Source organism: Cavia porcellus, unplaced genomic scaffold (assembly GCF_034190915.1).
Source record: "Cavia porcellus strain 051 isolate PalLab524CR breed Dunkin Hartley unplaced genomic scaffold, mCavPor4.1 scaffold_23, whole genome shotgun sequence".
In the NCBI taxonomy this organism is placed as follows: Eukaryota; Metazoa; Chordata; class Mammalia; order Rodentia; family Caviidae; genus Cavia; species Cavia porcellus.
This window is the reverse complement of record NW_026947506.1, coordinates 13518730-13536745: the sequence shown is the minus strand read 5'-3', so window position 1 is coordinate 13536745 and position 18016 is coordinate 13518730. Positions and strand designations below refer to the sequence as shown.

Sequence of the window (18016 nt, the reverse complement as noted above, 5' to 3'; positions counted from 1 at the left end):
TACATTGTATACTGTTATTCTCCCTATAGATGCTCAGACTGCAAGTTCCAGGCCTTCAAAGTCAACCAAGCAATAGAAGCATCTCAGTTGCTATCAACTGAACCTGTCTTCCAAACCAGCCTGTTGCTTATGGGGCGAAGGAGTCAGGAAGTTGGTGATTGTCACCCCTTGTGTCATTAGGCTCATGGGAGGCTATCTGACTTTTGTCTTCCTGGGCCTCACATGCCTTGCCCCATGAAGTTTTTATACAGTAAAATTTCATTGTCTAGTAGCATTTTATACAGTCAAAATTTTACACATTACCTAGAGGGATGTTAAAATCCATCTATTGACTTACAAATACAATTAACTGCTATTTATCTAATACTAAAATGAAGTGTATAGCAAGGATTCACCTACAGGAATCAGTACCTTCAGTTTATCTGTAACTGTTAGTACCAAAAAGAACAAAAGTATTCTTGGAAGGAGTAGCGGAAAGGGTCATGGTATTCTGAATGTCCACCTTGTTCCTTCATGGGGCTTACCTGAACAGTAGGTACTAATTATAGTGCACCTTTGAATTGTCATTTACCTTTGGTGAGCCTTGTGGGACAAGTCATCATGGCTCCATCTTGTGGTGTGGTTTCTACAAGCTTAGGCATCATGTGCTGAGTTCACTTCTTCTGAGAAGTGGCTGTGTATTGTGCCTGGTCCTTTCCCATCTGCCAGTCAATAAATATGTAACATAAATAGCTTCAATATAAAAATTCATGTATGCTTCTATATTGTTTAAATTTTTATTATAAAGAACAAAAAGAATAAAAACAATGGTACAGAGTTTGAGAACAAAATAATAGGAGGTTAATACTGGTGAAGGTATTCCATATTGTTTTCTTCAAAGTAGTTCTTCAGATTAGAAGATATAGGCATCAAACAGTTGAACAATGAAAACACAAACTTTTTTTGAACGAACTAACAGATTACTAGTATATTTATCTATCTTGTATATATATGTATATATTTGTAATATATAAAGATTTTATAAATATGTATATATGTACACACACATACAATCTTTTCCCTTCTATTTTTCCTCCTTTTTCTCCTTTCCTCTATCTTAGCTGTTCTTTCCATTTCAGCAGTTTCTGTGCTTTTCACTTTCACTGTATCTAGTATACATTTTGGATCCCATACAGTCCTTCAGTTTTACATACCAGGGAGACAATACAGTATCTACATATTAGAGTCTGATTTATTTCACCTATAAGCATGGTTACAAATCACATCTATCTACCTATAAAAGCCTCAAGTTTATCCTTCTTCATAGCAGAGTGATATTTCACTGTATAAAATGCCACCTTTTTTTATCCATTGTGCAGCTCATGGGCATCTGGGTTGCTTCCAAGATTCATCTATTACAAATTGTGCTGCTGGAAACATAGATGCGCTTTGGCACAATGCCTTCAGCTCTCCTGGGAAAATACCCAGAAGGGGACTAGAAGGGTAGTTCTTGAGGAATCTCCACAGTGGCTGTACCCATCCATACTCTCACCAACAGTGGAGAAGAGTTCTTCTTTCCCCACAGTCCTGCCAACATTTCTTACTGTTTGATCTGTATGACAGCCGTTCCTTCTGGAGTGAGGTAGGATCCCAGTACTGTTCCAATTTGCATTTCTCAGATGATCAGAGATGTAAAACATTTCATCAAATATTTATTTGCTGTTTGTGTCTCAGATACCCATTCCTGGATTAGGTTCCTCATCTTGGGGGGTCTGACTTTTAAACAAGTTATCCACATGTTCTAGATAGAAGTCCTTGGCCAAAATTCCTTGGCACTCTGTGAATCCTCCCCCAACTCTGCTGGGGACTTCCCTTGACATGCAAAAGCCCTTCAATAAAATGAGATCCCAGCTGATCTCAGATCCCTGAAGTACCTCTCCTGTAGTTTGCATTTTGCCAATAAACTCATTGCTCAACACTTCTACTTACCATGTCCTCTAGCGTAACCAGTGTCTCTCTTTTAATATTCAGATCCTTTATCTATTTTCACTTTATTTTTGTGTATGGTGATTGAAAATTGGTCCAACTGCTGTCTTTGGCATGACGAAAGCCAGTGTTTTCAGCACCATTTATTAAAGAGGCTATCTTTCTTGCAGTGAACATGTTTGGTCCCTTTGTCAAAGATATGGGAACTGAGTGTCTTTGTAGTTCTGTCTGTGTCTTCTAATCTGTTCCACTGCCTTCAGGTTTGGTTTTTTTTTCCAGGGGATATTATATGTGTGGCATTTTGAAGCTTCCTACCATGCTTTTGTTTCCCAAAATTACCTTTGCTATTCTAGGTCTCTTCCATTTCTAAATGAATTTTAGGAATGTTTTCTCTAGATCTATAATATATGCTAAGGGTATTTTGAACAGAATTACATTTAATCTGTATAACAGTTTTAGGAGTACGGCCATTTTCACAATGTTGCTTCTTCTATGCAAGAGCAAGGAATATTTTTCCATTTTGTGATATCCTCTTTAATTTCCTTTTTCAGAGTACTGTAGTTTTCAATATATAGATTGTTTTACATCCTTGTTAGATTGATTCCTTAGTATTTCAATTTGGGGATTGATAGAGTTTTCGGCATGGCTATAAAGATAAGAAGTATGAAATAAAAGTGGCCTTTATTTTAAGAATGTGGAGAGAGACTCTAAGACCTCCGGGGTCTGGCATTCTCTCTGCCCGACACGTGGTGTGGGGGCATACATGTAGCTTAGGTTTGGGGTGAAGCCTAAGGGGCATTACTGATGCACAGGTAGACCATTGGAATTCATTTTGCACCACAGGTAAATTGCTTAGGGGTGGGGAAGATGACCTCAAGGTAGAGCCTTTGGTTCCACCTCTCAACCTCCCACCACTGCAGCTTCCCATCCAGGGCACAAAATCCTTTCAGGGATGCCATTGTGAAAGGTGTTATTTCCATAATTTCTCTCTCAGTAAGTTTGTTGTATACAAGGATGCTATTGAGTTTTGAGTGTTAAGTTTTTAAACATGTATGCTGCTGAATTTGCTTATAAACTGTAGTAGTTTTTTGGTGGAATTTTTGGCGTCTTCTATGTAAAGTATCATGTCACCTGCAATTATAATTAAACTTCTTCCTGTTCTACCTTATTCCTTTTATTTGTCTCTTGTCTAATTGCTCTGGCTAATGTTTCCAGAACTATGCTGATTAGAGTGGTGACAGTGGAGATTCTTGTCTTGTTCCTGATTTGTTTTTGTGAATTTGGTATGATTTTGGCTGTTGGTTTGTGATAGGCAGTTTGAAGTACAGACCCTGTATTTTGATTTTCTGTAGGCATTTATCATATATGTGTGTTAGAGTTTATGAGAAGGCTCTTCTGCATCTTTGGCTCTGTTGATGTGGTGTATTACACTATGATTTGCATATGTTGAACCATCCCTGCATTCCTGGCATGAATCCCATTTGGTCATATTATATAATCATCATGATTTGCTGCATGTTGTTTGCAAGTGTTTTATTGAGAATTTTGGCATTTGTGTTCATCAGGGAGATCAGCTTAAAGTTCTCCTTTTTGGTTGGGTGTTTTACTGGTTTTGGTATCATAGTAATTCTTGCCTCCAGGAGTGAGATAGAGAGAACTGCTTTCCTTTCAATTGCATGAAAGAGTTTGAGGCATACTGGCACTAAATCTTGTCTAAATTTCTTATAGAATTCAGCTGAGCATTCATCAGGATGAGGCCTTTTCTTTTTGGTAAGTTTTTAATTACATTTCAAATTTGAGTAATTGATACTGGGTAATTAAATTATTTATATCATCTTGATTTACCTTTCGTAATTCATACATGTTTAACAATTTCTTCTATGTTTTGCAGTTTGTGTGTGTAAAGATTTTAAAAGTAGGTTTTGATGATTTTCTTGTATTACACAAAATCTTTACTAATTTTACGCTTTCTATTCCTCGTTGAATTTAGTTTTTGCTATCCTTGATGATGTTGCTTAGAGGCTTGTTAATGTTGTCTGTTCTTTTAAAGAACCAGGTCTTCAATTCATTAGTGCTTTGTATTGTTTTCTTGGTCTCAGTTGCATTAATTGCTGCTCTGATCTTTATAATTTTCCCTCTTCTATGAGTTTTGGGCTTGACTTGGTCTTTTTCCAGAAGTTTGAGGGGGCATCAGGTTGTTTATTTGTGCTCATTCTGTTTTCTTGATGGGGAAATTCACTCCTGTAAACTTTCTGCTTCTTTAGACTTTGTGGGGTATGTGAGTCAAGGTCTCTTTGTATTTCAGACAGCTCTGTAACTGAGGCTGACCTCAAACTCAAGGCAGTTCTTCTGCATCAGCCTCCCAAGTGCTGGGATTGCAGTCATATACCACCATACCTGCTTGAAATGCTCCTTTTGTGCCTACTTACTTTGTGGTACATGAGTTTTCAATGCATATAATATATTTTATTCATCTTACATTACTCTGCCATAGAATCTCTTATATGTCAGTTAGTGACACAGAGCTATAAGACAGTTTGCAGCTGTAGCCTGTTTTCCCTGTTCATAGACATCACAATAAAACTGCTTCCATTCACACTTTAATTATTATTTATATACCATATTGATGTTCTATTATGTTTTTATTCTGTGAAACCAAATTTAAGTTTCAAAGTGCTGCTCAAGTACAATTAAAGGAAGAAGTGAATGCCATATGTAATGAGATTTACAGAGACATAACTATGATGTGTCAGTGCAAATCACTAGATATTCATCTTTCTCTGTGCTCTGTGGGTCTTGTAGGCTCCCACTGTGAGCTCTGCTTTAGAAACAGTGCATGAATATGTTCACGGTGACTCAGGAAAACAAGTATTGCTCCTATTCTGCTGTTGCCTTAGCAATGAGTTGCTATCTAGCATCAGAATTTCTTTCTACAAAACTGCATTCACATGTGATTGAGGACCAAGTTATAGAATTAAGATTTGTAGGATGCAGTCTCCATTCAGCTGTTTTGTTCTGTTTTGCCTTGCCTTGTTTTATTGAGACAGGCTCTGAGCATGTACGTTAGCTGACCTTCAACTCACTGAGGAGGCCACATTGCTCTGAAACTCATGTAAATCCTCTTGCCTCAGCCTCCTGAATACTGGGATTACAGATATGCACCATCACACTCAATTCAACTTTTTGTCAGGCAAGGTAATACATCCCAGGCTGCGATTTTCAACTTTCTTTTGAGAAATACATGTCTGATCATTTAGGAGGCAGTGACCTTTGAGGATGTGGCTGTGAACTTTAGCAGTGAGGAATGGGCTTTGCTGAATCCATCCCAAAAGGAGCTCTACCGAGATGTGATGGGAGAAACCTTTAGGAACATGGCTGCTTTAGGTAAGAAGGACGTCTCTTTCTCTGTTACACTCAGAAATTGTTGGTTGCTCATCACTACTGTTTTTATTAAAATGAATGTGAAAGCATTTTAAAGAATAGAGGCTGGGGATTTAGCTCAGCGGCATAAGCACCTGCCTTGCAAGCAGGTGGTCGTGAGTTCGATCCCTGGTACCGATAAAAAGTAAAAAAAAAAAAAAAAAAAAGAATAGCTTAGGTTTGCTTCCATTTTATCCTGAATCTAATGGAAATCTATTAATATTTATGTATTATTATACTGAGTCCCTATATATCTTTGTTTGCAATTCAGGAAGCCCTGGTGACAACCAAGAAGTTGAAACAGAATACAAAAGTTACTGGAAACATCTAAGGTAATTTTTACTTCCAAAGACAAAGAATGTGCTCCAGAGTCAGTGCATGAGCAGAAACATGACAGCCAAGAAAATGAGGCAGAGTTCTATTTAATTTCAGTTATATTCTTCCAAGATATAGCAGATGTATCCAGATTGAGTTTATAACCTGATAATAGAATTGTCAAAATGTCTCAAAATGCATTTAGATATTGTATATTGATGAATTTGAAAAGAATAAACTTTGATTTTTTTTTTTTTTTTGTCCCTGGTACCGATAAACTTTGATTTTTAACAGCAATCCATCTGTAGGGTATCTACTTATGTATAGATACATAAGTATCTATACACAATATAACACATTCAGTATCTAAAAGTTGCTAACCTTGTGGCAGTATAAAGTATAAATGAATTCTAGTGTTTCAATACATTTTTCAAGCCAATTTCTGATAATTGAGGCCATTCTGATCTAACATTCCTGGTTGATTGCTAAGCAGAATCATTATGACAGTCAGTATGCAGATGTCTCTAAAGGACATACTTCCCCCGGGTATATTGTCAAAAGAGTAAAAATTCTCATTTTGTACGCATGCATGCATACCCATATTCAATGCATCTCAACTTATTACTAGGAAGCCCTTGAATAATCTTAGACATCTGTCACTGGATGCATGGATAAGGAAAATTATTGTTAGGCTCTCTGTGATTGTGCATTCTTGTAAACTAAGCATCTGGGAGGCAGAATCTTCAGAATGGCAAGTTGAAACTGTGCCTGAATCAGTATTTAATCATTCATGAGAATGTCTCAAAATAAGAAATAATAAGATAGAGGTTTTGTGCTAAGACCTCTGTTTCATTCCCAGCACTGAAAAGACAATGAAATGTGCTATAATATTAGCCAAAAAGGTACATAGTATCTTGTGCATGGAAAAAAGAAATAGATGGATCTTCTTCTAACACTGTAAAGTGAAAAAGCTCAGATGAAAAATGGGAAATGACCAAAAGAAAGAAAGAAAGAAAGAAAAAATACAAGTGTCACATGGTTTCTTTTTTGTGAGAGGGCCGGGGATTTAGCCCAGTCGTATAAGTGTCTGCTTCGCAAACTTGAGGTCGTGAGTTCAATCTCTGATACAAAAAATTAATAAATAAATTTATACAGAAATTTCAAACTCTCTTTTATGAGAAACCAAAAATTCTAAATTAGTAAACTAAAGGAGAACTGAGAGAGAAAGGAAAGACTCACTTCTTCCCAATGGGAAAGACAGAATAAAAACAGAAGGGAGAGATGATGAAGAAATAGTTTTAAGGTTGTTAACATATGGTATATGTAAGTACTCCATACTGCAAAGGAAGATGAAACATGCATTTCATATTGTAACAACTTTAAAATTGGCAAATGAATACCAGTGTTTTTTTGATTTTTGTATCCTACAAGGCACTCAGTTAACTGATTGTCAACATTTCTTAGCAGGCATCAAAACAGAACTTATTTTTGTAAAACATTCATGTGAAAACCCATTCTTTGTGTCATTTTGCTTTACAGAAATGAAGATTTAGAGAAATGCTATCAACATGTATCTTGGAATCAGTATAAAGAAGTATTACTTTGTACTCCAGATGCTAAAAAGGATGTGAAAGAAACAAACACACACAGTGATGCTCAGATCCATAAAAGAAATCACACTGGAGGGGAACCCTATGTATGTAAGCTGTGTGGGAAAGCTTTCAACACAGGCAAATCTTGTCGAATACATGAAAGAACACACTCGGGGGAGAAACCCTATATATGTATGCAATGTGGGAAAGCTTTTGGCAGCAACTCTCATTGTCGAAGACATGAAAGAACTCACACTGTGGGGGTACCTTATGTATGTAAGCAGTGTGGGAAAGCTTTCAGCAGGTTCAGTGAATGTAAAACACATGAAAAAATTCACAAAGGGGAGAAATACGTATGTAAGCAGTGTGGGAAAGATTTTGCTACACTTGGATCTTATCAGAAACATGAAAGAATTCACACTGGGGAGAAACCCTATCTATGTAAGCAGTGTGGGAAAGCTTTCAGTACACGCAAATCTTGTCGAACCCATGAAAGAACACACTCAGGGGAGAAACCGTATATATGTAAGCAGTGTGGGAAAGCTTTCAGCAGAAACACTCATTGTCGAAGACATGAAAGAACTCACACTGGGGAGAAGCCCTATGTATGTAAGCAGTGTGGAAAAGCTTTCACCACACAGAGATCCTGTCAACAACATGAAAGATTTCATACTGGGGAGATACCCTTTGTATGTAAGCAATGTGGGAAAGCATTTACCAGACGTGGAAATTGCCAACAACATGAAAGAATTCACTCTGGAGAGAAACCCTATGTATGTAAGCACTGTGGCAAAGACTTTACCACACGTGGATCATGTCAAATACATGAAAGAACTCACACTGGAGAGAAACCCTATGTATGTAAGCACTGTAAGAAAGGATTCATCACACGTGCATATTGTCAAATGCATGAAAGACTTCACACTGGGGAAAAACCTTATGTATGTAAGCAATGTGGCAAAGCTTTTACCACTAACAACTCTTGTCAAATACATCAAAGAACACACACTGGGGAGAGACCATATATATGTAAGCATTGTGGGAAAGCTTTTGGGACAAAACGTCATCGTCAGTCACATGAAAGAGTTCACACTGGGGAGAAACCCTATATATGTAAGCATTGTGGGAAAGCTTTTAGCACAAAGGGATCTTGTCAAATACATGAAAGAATTCACACTGGGGAGAAACCTTATGTATGTAAAAAATGTGGGAAGGCTTTTACCACACATGAATATTGTCAAATACATGAAAGGATTCACACTGGGGAGAAACCCTATGTATGTAAGCAATGTGGGAAAGCTTTTTCTGCTCACAACTCTTGTCAAGTACATGAAAGAACACACACTGGAGAGAAACCATATATATGTAAGCAATGTGGGAAAGCTTTTGGCACAAAACGTTATTGTCAAACACATGAAAGAATTCACACTGGGGAGAAACCCTATACATGTCAGCAGTGTGGGAAAGCTTTTGGCACAAAACGTTATTGTCAAATACATGAGAGAATTCACACTGCGGAGAAACCCTATATATGTAAGCAATGTGGGAAAACTTTCACCACACAGGGGTCTTGTCGAAAACATGAAAGAATTCACAATGGGGAGAAACCCTATATAAATAATCAGTGTCTGAATGGTTTGAATAGGTACAATGAATATGAAATACATGAAAGAGCCCACACTTTTGTTTATCCCATGTATGGAAGCAATGTTGGAACTCTTTCAACAAGCACAGTGAATGTAACATACATGAAGGAACTTACACAGTTAGAAAATCTATGTATTTAAGGACCGTGGAAAACATTTACCACATGCAGGTCTTATCAAATAATTAAAAGATTTTACAATGAAGGAAAAGTGCATGTATGTAGCCAGTGTGGGAAAACTTTCACCAGGTACAGAGAATGTAAAATAGATGAGAGATTTGCATGGGGGAGAAACCCTATGTATGTAAACAGGGTGGGAAAGCTTTTATCACATGCAGATTTTCTAAAATATATGAAAGTATTGACACTGAGGAGAAACCTCATATATAGAAGCAATGTTGCAAAGCTTTCACCAGGCACAGTGAATGTAAAATTTGTGAAGGCTCACACTCTGTATTAATCCTGTGCATGTGAGTAGTGTGGGAATATTTTTAGCACACATGATGACTGTCACATTTATGAAACAGCTTACTGGGAAGAAATCCTATGTTGATAAGCAGGGAAAGATGCCGGTTCACACGCTTTGTGAAATACAGGAAAGAATCCTCCCTGGGTAGAAAGCTTGTATATGTAATCTATTTTGAAAACCCTGTGACAATTTCTCCTGTAGTGGAGACCTGAGCAAATAATTCATAGAAAATGCAGCTGCCAATTTTTCTTCACAAGTTTTCCAAAATACAAATCCCAGGTGGTACTATCGTAAAGTACACACACTGAGTCATTTTCAGTAAATCACTTATGCATCATATCTAGATTATGCATCTGTAGGGTTCAAAATAGAAATGGATGGCATAATTTTGTATATTTGAGTGTCTGCTCAATGCATATTGTCTAATGAAACATTGTGAACTAAAATGTGCCTTTCACTTTGTACACTTAGTGTCTACATAGTTAGTGTTGTGTGTTTAAAATTGGGTTATGTGCCCCACTAAAACTACTTAGTTTTTATTGTTTTCTGTTAACTGTTGAGATATGGCCACTATGGTTTAAAATTTTGGTATATAAACTATTTTCAATGTAACAAATTATATTTCTGAATTTGATGTTACCTTTTATATTAAGATATATTTTTTAGAGGCTTGTGAACGTGTTTTTGACAAAGTTAGGGGTTGGCACACAATTTGTAGATTAGCAAATGTTATGTTTCTCTGGAGGAAACCTGCTTATACCCTTACATCATTGTATATTATATCATGTACAAAATGTTGCATGATTTTCTTTCTTACCAAAGCCAATATAATTCTTAATAATTTTTATATTCTTATCAAAATTTTACTTTTGATATTTTCATTGCAATTAAATTAATTTCATGTTGTTTTCCACCACATGTACCATGTACCAACAAACAAAAAACCATGCTGCTGTGAATTTTTTACTCTGCCGATCTGCAGAACCAAAACTTCTCTCCAGAAGCATATCATGAATTATAGTGCTATCTCCCAAAAGTGTAAATGGTGATATGATTTATCAATAACACAATTTTGAAAAGAATTCTTGTCAGCTGTGGATGGGTTTTTGGCAGCATGGTTGCTGTTGAATATACAAGTCAAATGCCTTCTTTCTACTCCCTGATGCTGTGATGCCATTCTATCTTTGGCAATCATAGTTTTTACCCAATTGCAATGGCGTGAAGCAAAACCTAACTCATGTGAAGTGTCAGTTGGATAAAAAGGGAATTTACTAAGCTATAATTCAGACTGTTTTTCTTTGACTAACTTTTGAGACAATTTTCTGCAGTGCCATTTCTCATTGTTTATAATAAGGACCACTGCCTGATGTTTGCAGTGTGTGCCAGTTCTCTACAAACACATACACTGGGCCACGGTGTGTGTGTGTGTCTCAGGTGGTCTCTTTTGACTGTATTTTTTTACTCTTTCTAACATAGCTGTAATTGCAAAGTACTGTTTAAAACTACTCACGAATATAAAAGCAGCACAATTTGTGATGGCATTATGTTGTTACAAGCCTATAGTATCATGAAAACATGTGAGCATTCATTAAGTATTCCTAATGCAGTGAGTATAATTTGCCAGTCTTAATTATGATTATACACGTAAATTATATACAAGTTGTGTAATATCATCTAATATTATGTCTTTTTTTTGGTACCGGGGATGGAACTCATGACCTTACACTTGCCAAGCAGACACTTAAGCCAACTGAGGTAAATCCCTGGCCCAAAGACTATTTTTTTAAATCTGAAATATAATCATAGAAGAAAAGACGCTGTTCAGTGTCAATCTTTATACCCTACAACATGTGCAACTTCCCTGCTGCACATTTCTGCTTACTGTTACCAGGAAGATGTGCAGTGTGTGATGCTATTCTGTCTAGTAATAGAATATTGGAGCTACAAGACATTTATCCTGAGTACATGCACTTTCTCATTATTTTGCCATGAAGACAAATCTTGCTGGTGCTGCTGATGCATGCTTGTAATCCCAGCAACTCAGAAGACTTGAGTGAAGAAAAAGTTAACTCCAGCCTACTCAACTTATTTTGAGAGCCTGTCTCAAAATGTAACATCAAGTTCTGCAGATGCAATTCAGTGCTTCAGTTCTAGGTTTGTTCCCCAGTAACAAAACTATTCAATGCTAGTACCCATTGGGCTTGTCCTTTTCTCATGTGACCTCTTAGTAGTTTGCCCCAAGCATCCTTGGGAAGTGCATTTGTTTATGGACTGACTGTACTGAGCATCGTAGGGCAGGTGTCATACTAACCAATTGATTATTGTGTTGAATACATTAGACAAAATTGTCATTTTTTATATTTCCTGTTATAGTATTTTATATGAATTTTTAAAAACATGAAAATTTTGGTCATCCCATAGTTAACTAATAGGACTGGTAAGTAAGTAATGTATAAAAATCTAAGCTAACTGGGATACATTTAATCCCAGGATCAGGAGAGACAGATGCAGTGATCACTGCTTTCAAGCTAACTTGGGGGCAACTTAGCTGCCACAACCCATGCTACTTCTGAGGTTTTTGGGTCAAGGACCATGAGAGGATGAGAAAAATAGAGAAGAGACAAAACTGGGGTCAGGTGGAGCCTTATCTTCCTGATGGGAGGAAAGGTACTGCTCAAGCAATGCAGCATGTTTATTCATATACTTGGAAGGATGATGTCAGTTTCAACCCCGCTAGCTAGTAACCCATTGCTTGGATTGTCTAAGGGCTTGGTATTTTTCTGGGCTATAACATCACATGTCTGGCCCAGGAACTCTTTGTTTTTGGGATGGTCATGTCCCTGCCATGTCTCACCTCGGCATGTGTGTGGTCAATTTCCAGCTTCAATGGCTCCCAACATTTAGGTAAAAACCTTGCTGAAGTATGAAGCAATTGTCTCTAAACCTGCATTTGAAGGTTAAGGAAAGAAACAATTTGAAGTCAAGAATGTTAATGTAAAATAGAATTGAATGATCACTATTGTAGTCAGGAGTTATGCAGAGAACAATTAGAATCAAGACATGGAGTTTATAATTAATTTTTTATAATGGTCCCCAGGAGTTAACACAAGAAACTGCAGGAAATCTATCCCCAACACCAAAAACATAGAATACTTAGTCAAGGCCTAAATCCCACAGCAATGTCTCACATGAGTCCTGATGAAAATGCAGAGCTCAGGACAATGCCTCCCACAAGTCCAGCTGGAAATCCAGAGCCCACAAGGACTTATGCTAGTCTCTTATGGATCCGTGCCAGGAAGGCCCAAAGGTCAGCTGTTGATATCCAGGAAGCCAAAAAAGAATGCAAAATTTACTGGAGATACTTAAGGTAATTCACACTCACAAGGAGAAGAATGTTCCTGAGTAATTAGTGAGTCAGCAGAAAAATGACTGCCAAAGAAATGAGGCACCATTCAATTTTTTTTTGTCTTTTTCCTTTTTATCGGTACCAGGGATCGAACTCACGACTGCCTGCTTGCAAGGCAGGTGCTTATGCCACTGAGCTAAATTCCCAGCCCCATTTTTTTTTGTTTGGCATCATTCAATTTAATGTCAGTAATATTCTCCAAAGATGTAAAAGCTGAGGCATGTATAATGAGGGAATCAAATCATGAAAATGTATGACTTTGCATATAGATGTGTATAAAAGGCATACACTTCGAGTTATGATGACATCCTGCCTTCAGTTTACCTACCGATATATACATGTGAATACAACACATTGATTATCTAAAAATTGCTGATTGCAGTAGAATTTGAAATAAAACTGAGTGCTCGTGTTTCCAAGCCATGCTTTAGAGAATCAGCCATTCTGATTAAAATTCTTAGTAGGCTGGTGGAATGGTAAGTGCACTCATTCTGAATATCAGTATGCAGTTGTCTCTAGGAGGTGATCCCCTCATATTTCTCCTTGATATATTTTTAAAAACTCAAAATCCACATAAAATACAGGTACATGCTTACTCATATACAAAGCAGATCAAGTTATAACAGATCAGACCTTGAAGAAGCTTAGCTATGTATCACTAGAGTTGTGGAGAAGAAAAATTTTATAGACTCTGTGTGATTGTGCATTCTTGTAAACCCAGCCCCCTAGGAATCAGATTTTGCAGAATGCCAAATTCAAGTTCAAACTTAATGGCTTAATGATCAGTGAAAGTCTTTAAAAAATAAAAAAAGATAGAGATGTTGTGCTAATACCTGTTGTTCATTCCCAGCATGGAAAAGAAAATAATTGCATTATATAATATCAAAAATAAATAATGTAATGTCATTTGCGACAAGAAATAGGTAGGCCTTTCTCCCATCAATTCAGTGAAATAGCTCAGCTATAAAACTTAAAGGTCACAGGGTTTCTTTTAGATGAGAAAGCAAAATATAAATTGTGGAATGAAATGAAAGAGAGTTGATAGAGAAAGGTAAGACTGATGATTTGGAGAAGGGAATTGCAGGTTAAGGACAGAAGGGAGAATGTGATAGGGAAACATATCAGAATGATCAGTATGTGATACACATATGTACCCATGCCCAAAGTGAAGCTAAATATTCTGCATTTCAAAAGGTATGAACTTTTAAGATCCCCAAATGTGTACCAGTCTTTTTGGAATGGTTGTTTTCAACATATCTAACAAGGCATTTGGTTGCTTCATTGTCAGAATTTCTTAGCAGGCATTAAAAACAGGACTTGACATTAATGCAGTCATTAACACAGAGACCCATTTCACTGTGATTTTTTTCTTTTTTTTTAAATTTTATTTAAAGAAAGATGAAACAAGGCAATAATTAGAAATGATACTACTTTCAAAGTGAAAATAAACGGTAAGAAATCACATTGATGATTATATGTGGTGCTCTTAGAAATAGTTAATCAAGATACAAAAGTGAAACATATGAAGTGAGGATTCAAACAGCAAGGCTGCAAACAGTTTTGTTCAACTCTCCAACAAAAACTGAGTGATATGGTTATCAATCCTATATGTGATTTTTTTCTTTACAGAAATGACAAGCTAGGGAAATCCTATGGATATAAATCTTGGAATCACTGTAAAGAAGTATTCCTTTGTAATGTCAGAAGGTAATGTGCATGTGAAAGAAACAGAAACACACCACCATGTTCAGATCCATGAAAAATATTGCAGTTGAGGGAAACCCTTTGGATGTAAGCAATGTGGGAAAGGTTTTATCACACATGGAATTTGTAAGAAACATGAAAGAATTCACAGAGGAGAAAGACCCTACATATGTAAGCAATGTGGGAAAGCTTTTACAACACGTACATATTGTCATGCACATGAAAGTATTCACTCCAGAGAAAAATGTTATAAATGTAAGCACTGTGAGAAAGCTTTCAGCACATGTACTTATTGTGTAATCCATGAAAAACTTCACACTGGGCAGAAATCATATATATGTAAGAAATGTGGGAAAGCTTTTAGCAGTAACATTAATTGTCAAATACATGAAAATGTTCACACTGGAGACAAACCCTCTGTATGTAAGCCATGTGGAAAAGGTTTCACCCAACTTGGAAATTGTAAGCAACATGAAAGATTTCACACTGGAGAGAAATCCTATGTAAGTAAGGAATGTGGGAAATCTTTTACCACACGTGGACATTGTAAGCAACATGAAAGAATCCACACTGGAGAGAAACCTTATGTATGTAAGCAATGTGGGAAAGCTTTTAACACATGTGCATATTGTAAAATACATGAAAGAATCCACACTGGAGAGATACCCTATGAATGTAAGCAATGTGGAAAAGCTTTTAACACGTACATATTATAAGGAACATGAAAGAATTAACACAGGATAGAAACCCTATGAATGTAAGCAATGTGGGAAAGCTTTTACCACACATGCATAGTGTTAACAAACATGAAAGAATTCAAACTGGAGAGAAATCCTATGTATATAAGCAATGTGGGAAAGCTTTTTCCACACGGGGACATTGTAAGCAGCATGAAAGAATTCACTCTGGAGAAAGACCATATGTATGTAAGCAATGTGGAAAACCTTTTCCCACACATGGAGTTTGTAAGCCACATGAAAGGATTCACACTGGAGAAAAACCCTATGTGTGTAAGTAATATAAGAAAGCTTTTACCAGACATGGACATTGTAAGCAACATGAAAGTTCACACTCAAGATAAACCCAGTGTATATAAGCATCATGACAATGGTGTGACCACACATGCATATTGCATAATGCATGAAAATCTTCACACTGGGCAGAAAACTTATATATGTAAGGAATGTGGGAAAGGTTTCAGCAGAAATTCTCATTGTCCAATACATGAAAAAATTCACACTTTTAAGAAACCCTATGTATCTGAAGAATGTGGGAAAGCTTTCACCACACATGGATATTGTAAAATACATCAATGACTTCACACTGGTGAGAAACACTATGTATATAACAATGTGGCAAAGCTTTTACCGCATACAGTCATTGCAAAACACATGAAACAATTCACACTGGGAAGAACTACTGGCTATGTAAGCAAGTGGAGACACATTCAGTAGCCAGAGTGTAAGTGAAATACATGAAGAAACTCAAACAAGAGATAAATGCTATGTGCTGTGGGAATCCTCTCAGCACACATGATAATTGTTACATATCTGAAGGAGCTCACTGGGCTGAGATCCTATGTGGATTAGCAATGTGAGAAATACAGCAATCCATATTTGTTGTTAAATACATAGAAAAATGTCACTGGTCGGAGAGTTTAGATCTAAGTTTACTTTATTTTTTTTTATTTTCTTTAAGAGGAAAAAGAGAAAAACACAAAACAAAACAAAGCAGTGTAAGGGTACATATAATACAGAACTACAAAAAAAATAACAGTAAGAAATCACCTGTTAATAGATTACATATTATCATCTTGAAAATAGTTGCTCAAATCACAGTATCAAAGAATACAAGGTGGACATTCAAACAGGGAGACTGTGTTCAATGAACAGCTGTGTTCAATGATCCAAAAACATTGATATAGTCAGCTATTTAACACCCCTAAATACACTTGCTGTTATATCCGTTAGAGCTCTTTTTCTTTTTTTTTTCCTCTCTTTTTTACAACAAAATTTACACATTTGGGATTTTATTACTCCTTAGTGCTTATTACTTTTTGGGGGGGGGGAGAGTATACAGTCAAATATGGCAAAACAAAGCTGTCAGTCAAAACCAAGAATAGACATAGCACATGGTGTAGAACAGAGTACAAGGTTATCAACAATGGTTATCAACGTTGTCTCTTGTTTCCTTAAAAAGAATTGTCTATCTCATTAGATATTATAAAGTTGGACAAAACAGTATAGAACAAGACCAATAAAACTTAGGCATTGTAAACATTACAGGACTTCCAAAGAAGACAATAGTCAAACCAGAATGGGCATCTTAGTGAATCTTACTGCCTTCAAAGTAGTTGCCTATATCCTCAAACTTGATACTACCATATAGAATGGAACAGAGTCTAATCAGTCAAAACAAGATCGTGGGAGTATTACAGGACTTCAAAACAAGTTAATAGGAAATCAAAAAGAGTTACTATTATATATCCTAATTTTTAAAATTTTTTCCCTTAATTAAGACAAACATAAGAAATGACTAAATAATTTTTTTTAAAAAGAATAAAGGGGAGATTGAGATAAAACAGGACATAACAATATAACAATAGAGGTCAAAGCATGACTGTTTCAGCAACCTAGTACTTCACCACTGTATAACCCGACTTAATAGTAGTTACCATAGTGTCTGTCTTTTTCCTTGAAATATTTGGATAAAACTTCATATACTCTAGCTTCAAATATTTCCATATCAAGAAGCCCAGAATAAAGCCTTTCTAATTAATGAGTGAAAACTTTATAAGGCTTCAGGGCCACCTAATGGGGAATCATGATTACCACATATTTTTATATATTTGAATCATTACTTACATTAGGGAAACTATTCGGTATTCACACATGCGAGATTGATTTGTTACACTTATGAGTATGGTCTCAAGTTGCGCCCATTTATTGATAAATATCTCAATGTGATCCTTCTTTATAGCTGAATAATACTCCATTTTATAGAAATACCACGACTTTTTTATCCATTCCTCAGTTGATGGACACTTGGGTTGTATCCAAGATCTGGCGATTACAAATTGTGCTGCTATAAACATAGGTGCACATATATCACTGTGGTATGATGCTTTCAATTCTTCTGGGAATATGCCTAGAAGTGGAATAGCTGGAATAAATGGGATTTCCAATCCCAACTTTTTGAGAAATATCCAGACAGATCTCCACAAAGGCTGTACCAGTCTACTCTCCCACCAGCAGTGCAAGGAGAGTCCCTTTAGCCCCCACAGCCTCTCCAGCATTTGTTGTTGGTTTTCTTGATCCTGGCCATTCTTTCAGGAGTGAGATGGTATCTCAGTGTGGTTTTAATTTGCATTTCTCTAATGACCAATGATGATGAACATTTTTTCATGTATTTATTTGCCATTTGCATTTCTTCATCTGAGAAGTGCGTATTCATCTCAGATGCCCATTTTTGGATTGGATCTTTGAATTTTGGAGGTCTGA

The 18016-nt window shown here is 36.4% G+C and overlaps 1 protein-coding gene across 3 annotated transcripts in view; it reads left to right on the top strand.

Moving 5' to 3' along the window:
• Nucleotides 1-11079, top strand: part of LOC100726989 (zinc finger protein 709-like) — a 34106-nt gene extending 23027 nt beyond the window's left edge. For 2 of the 3 annotated variants that reach the window (XM_063233812.1, XM_013143320.3), the window contains exons 2-4: nucleotides 5223-5349; nucleotides 5657-5717; nucleotides 7240-11079. In XM_063233812.1, the coding sequence (XP_063089882.1) occupies nucleotides 5316-5349; nucleotides 5657-5717; nucleotides 7240-9079 (1935 nt within the window). In that variant the 5' untranslated portion in view covers nucleotides 5223-5315 and the 3' untranslated portion in view covers nucleotides 9080-11079. Of the gene's footprint in view, nucleotides 1-3693; nucleotides 3736-5222; nucleotides 5350-5656; nucleotides 5718-7239 lie in introns of all 3 variants that reach the window. The other variant, XM_063233811.1, reaches the window with a different exon arrangement.
• The last annotated feature ends 6937 nt before the right edge of the window (nucleotides 11080-18016 follow it).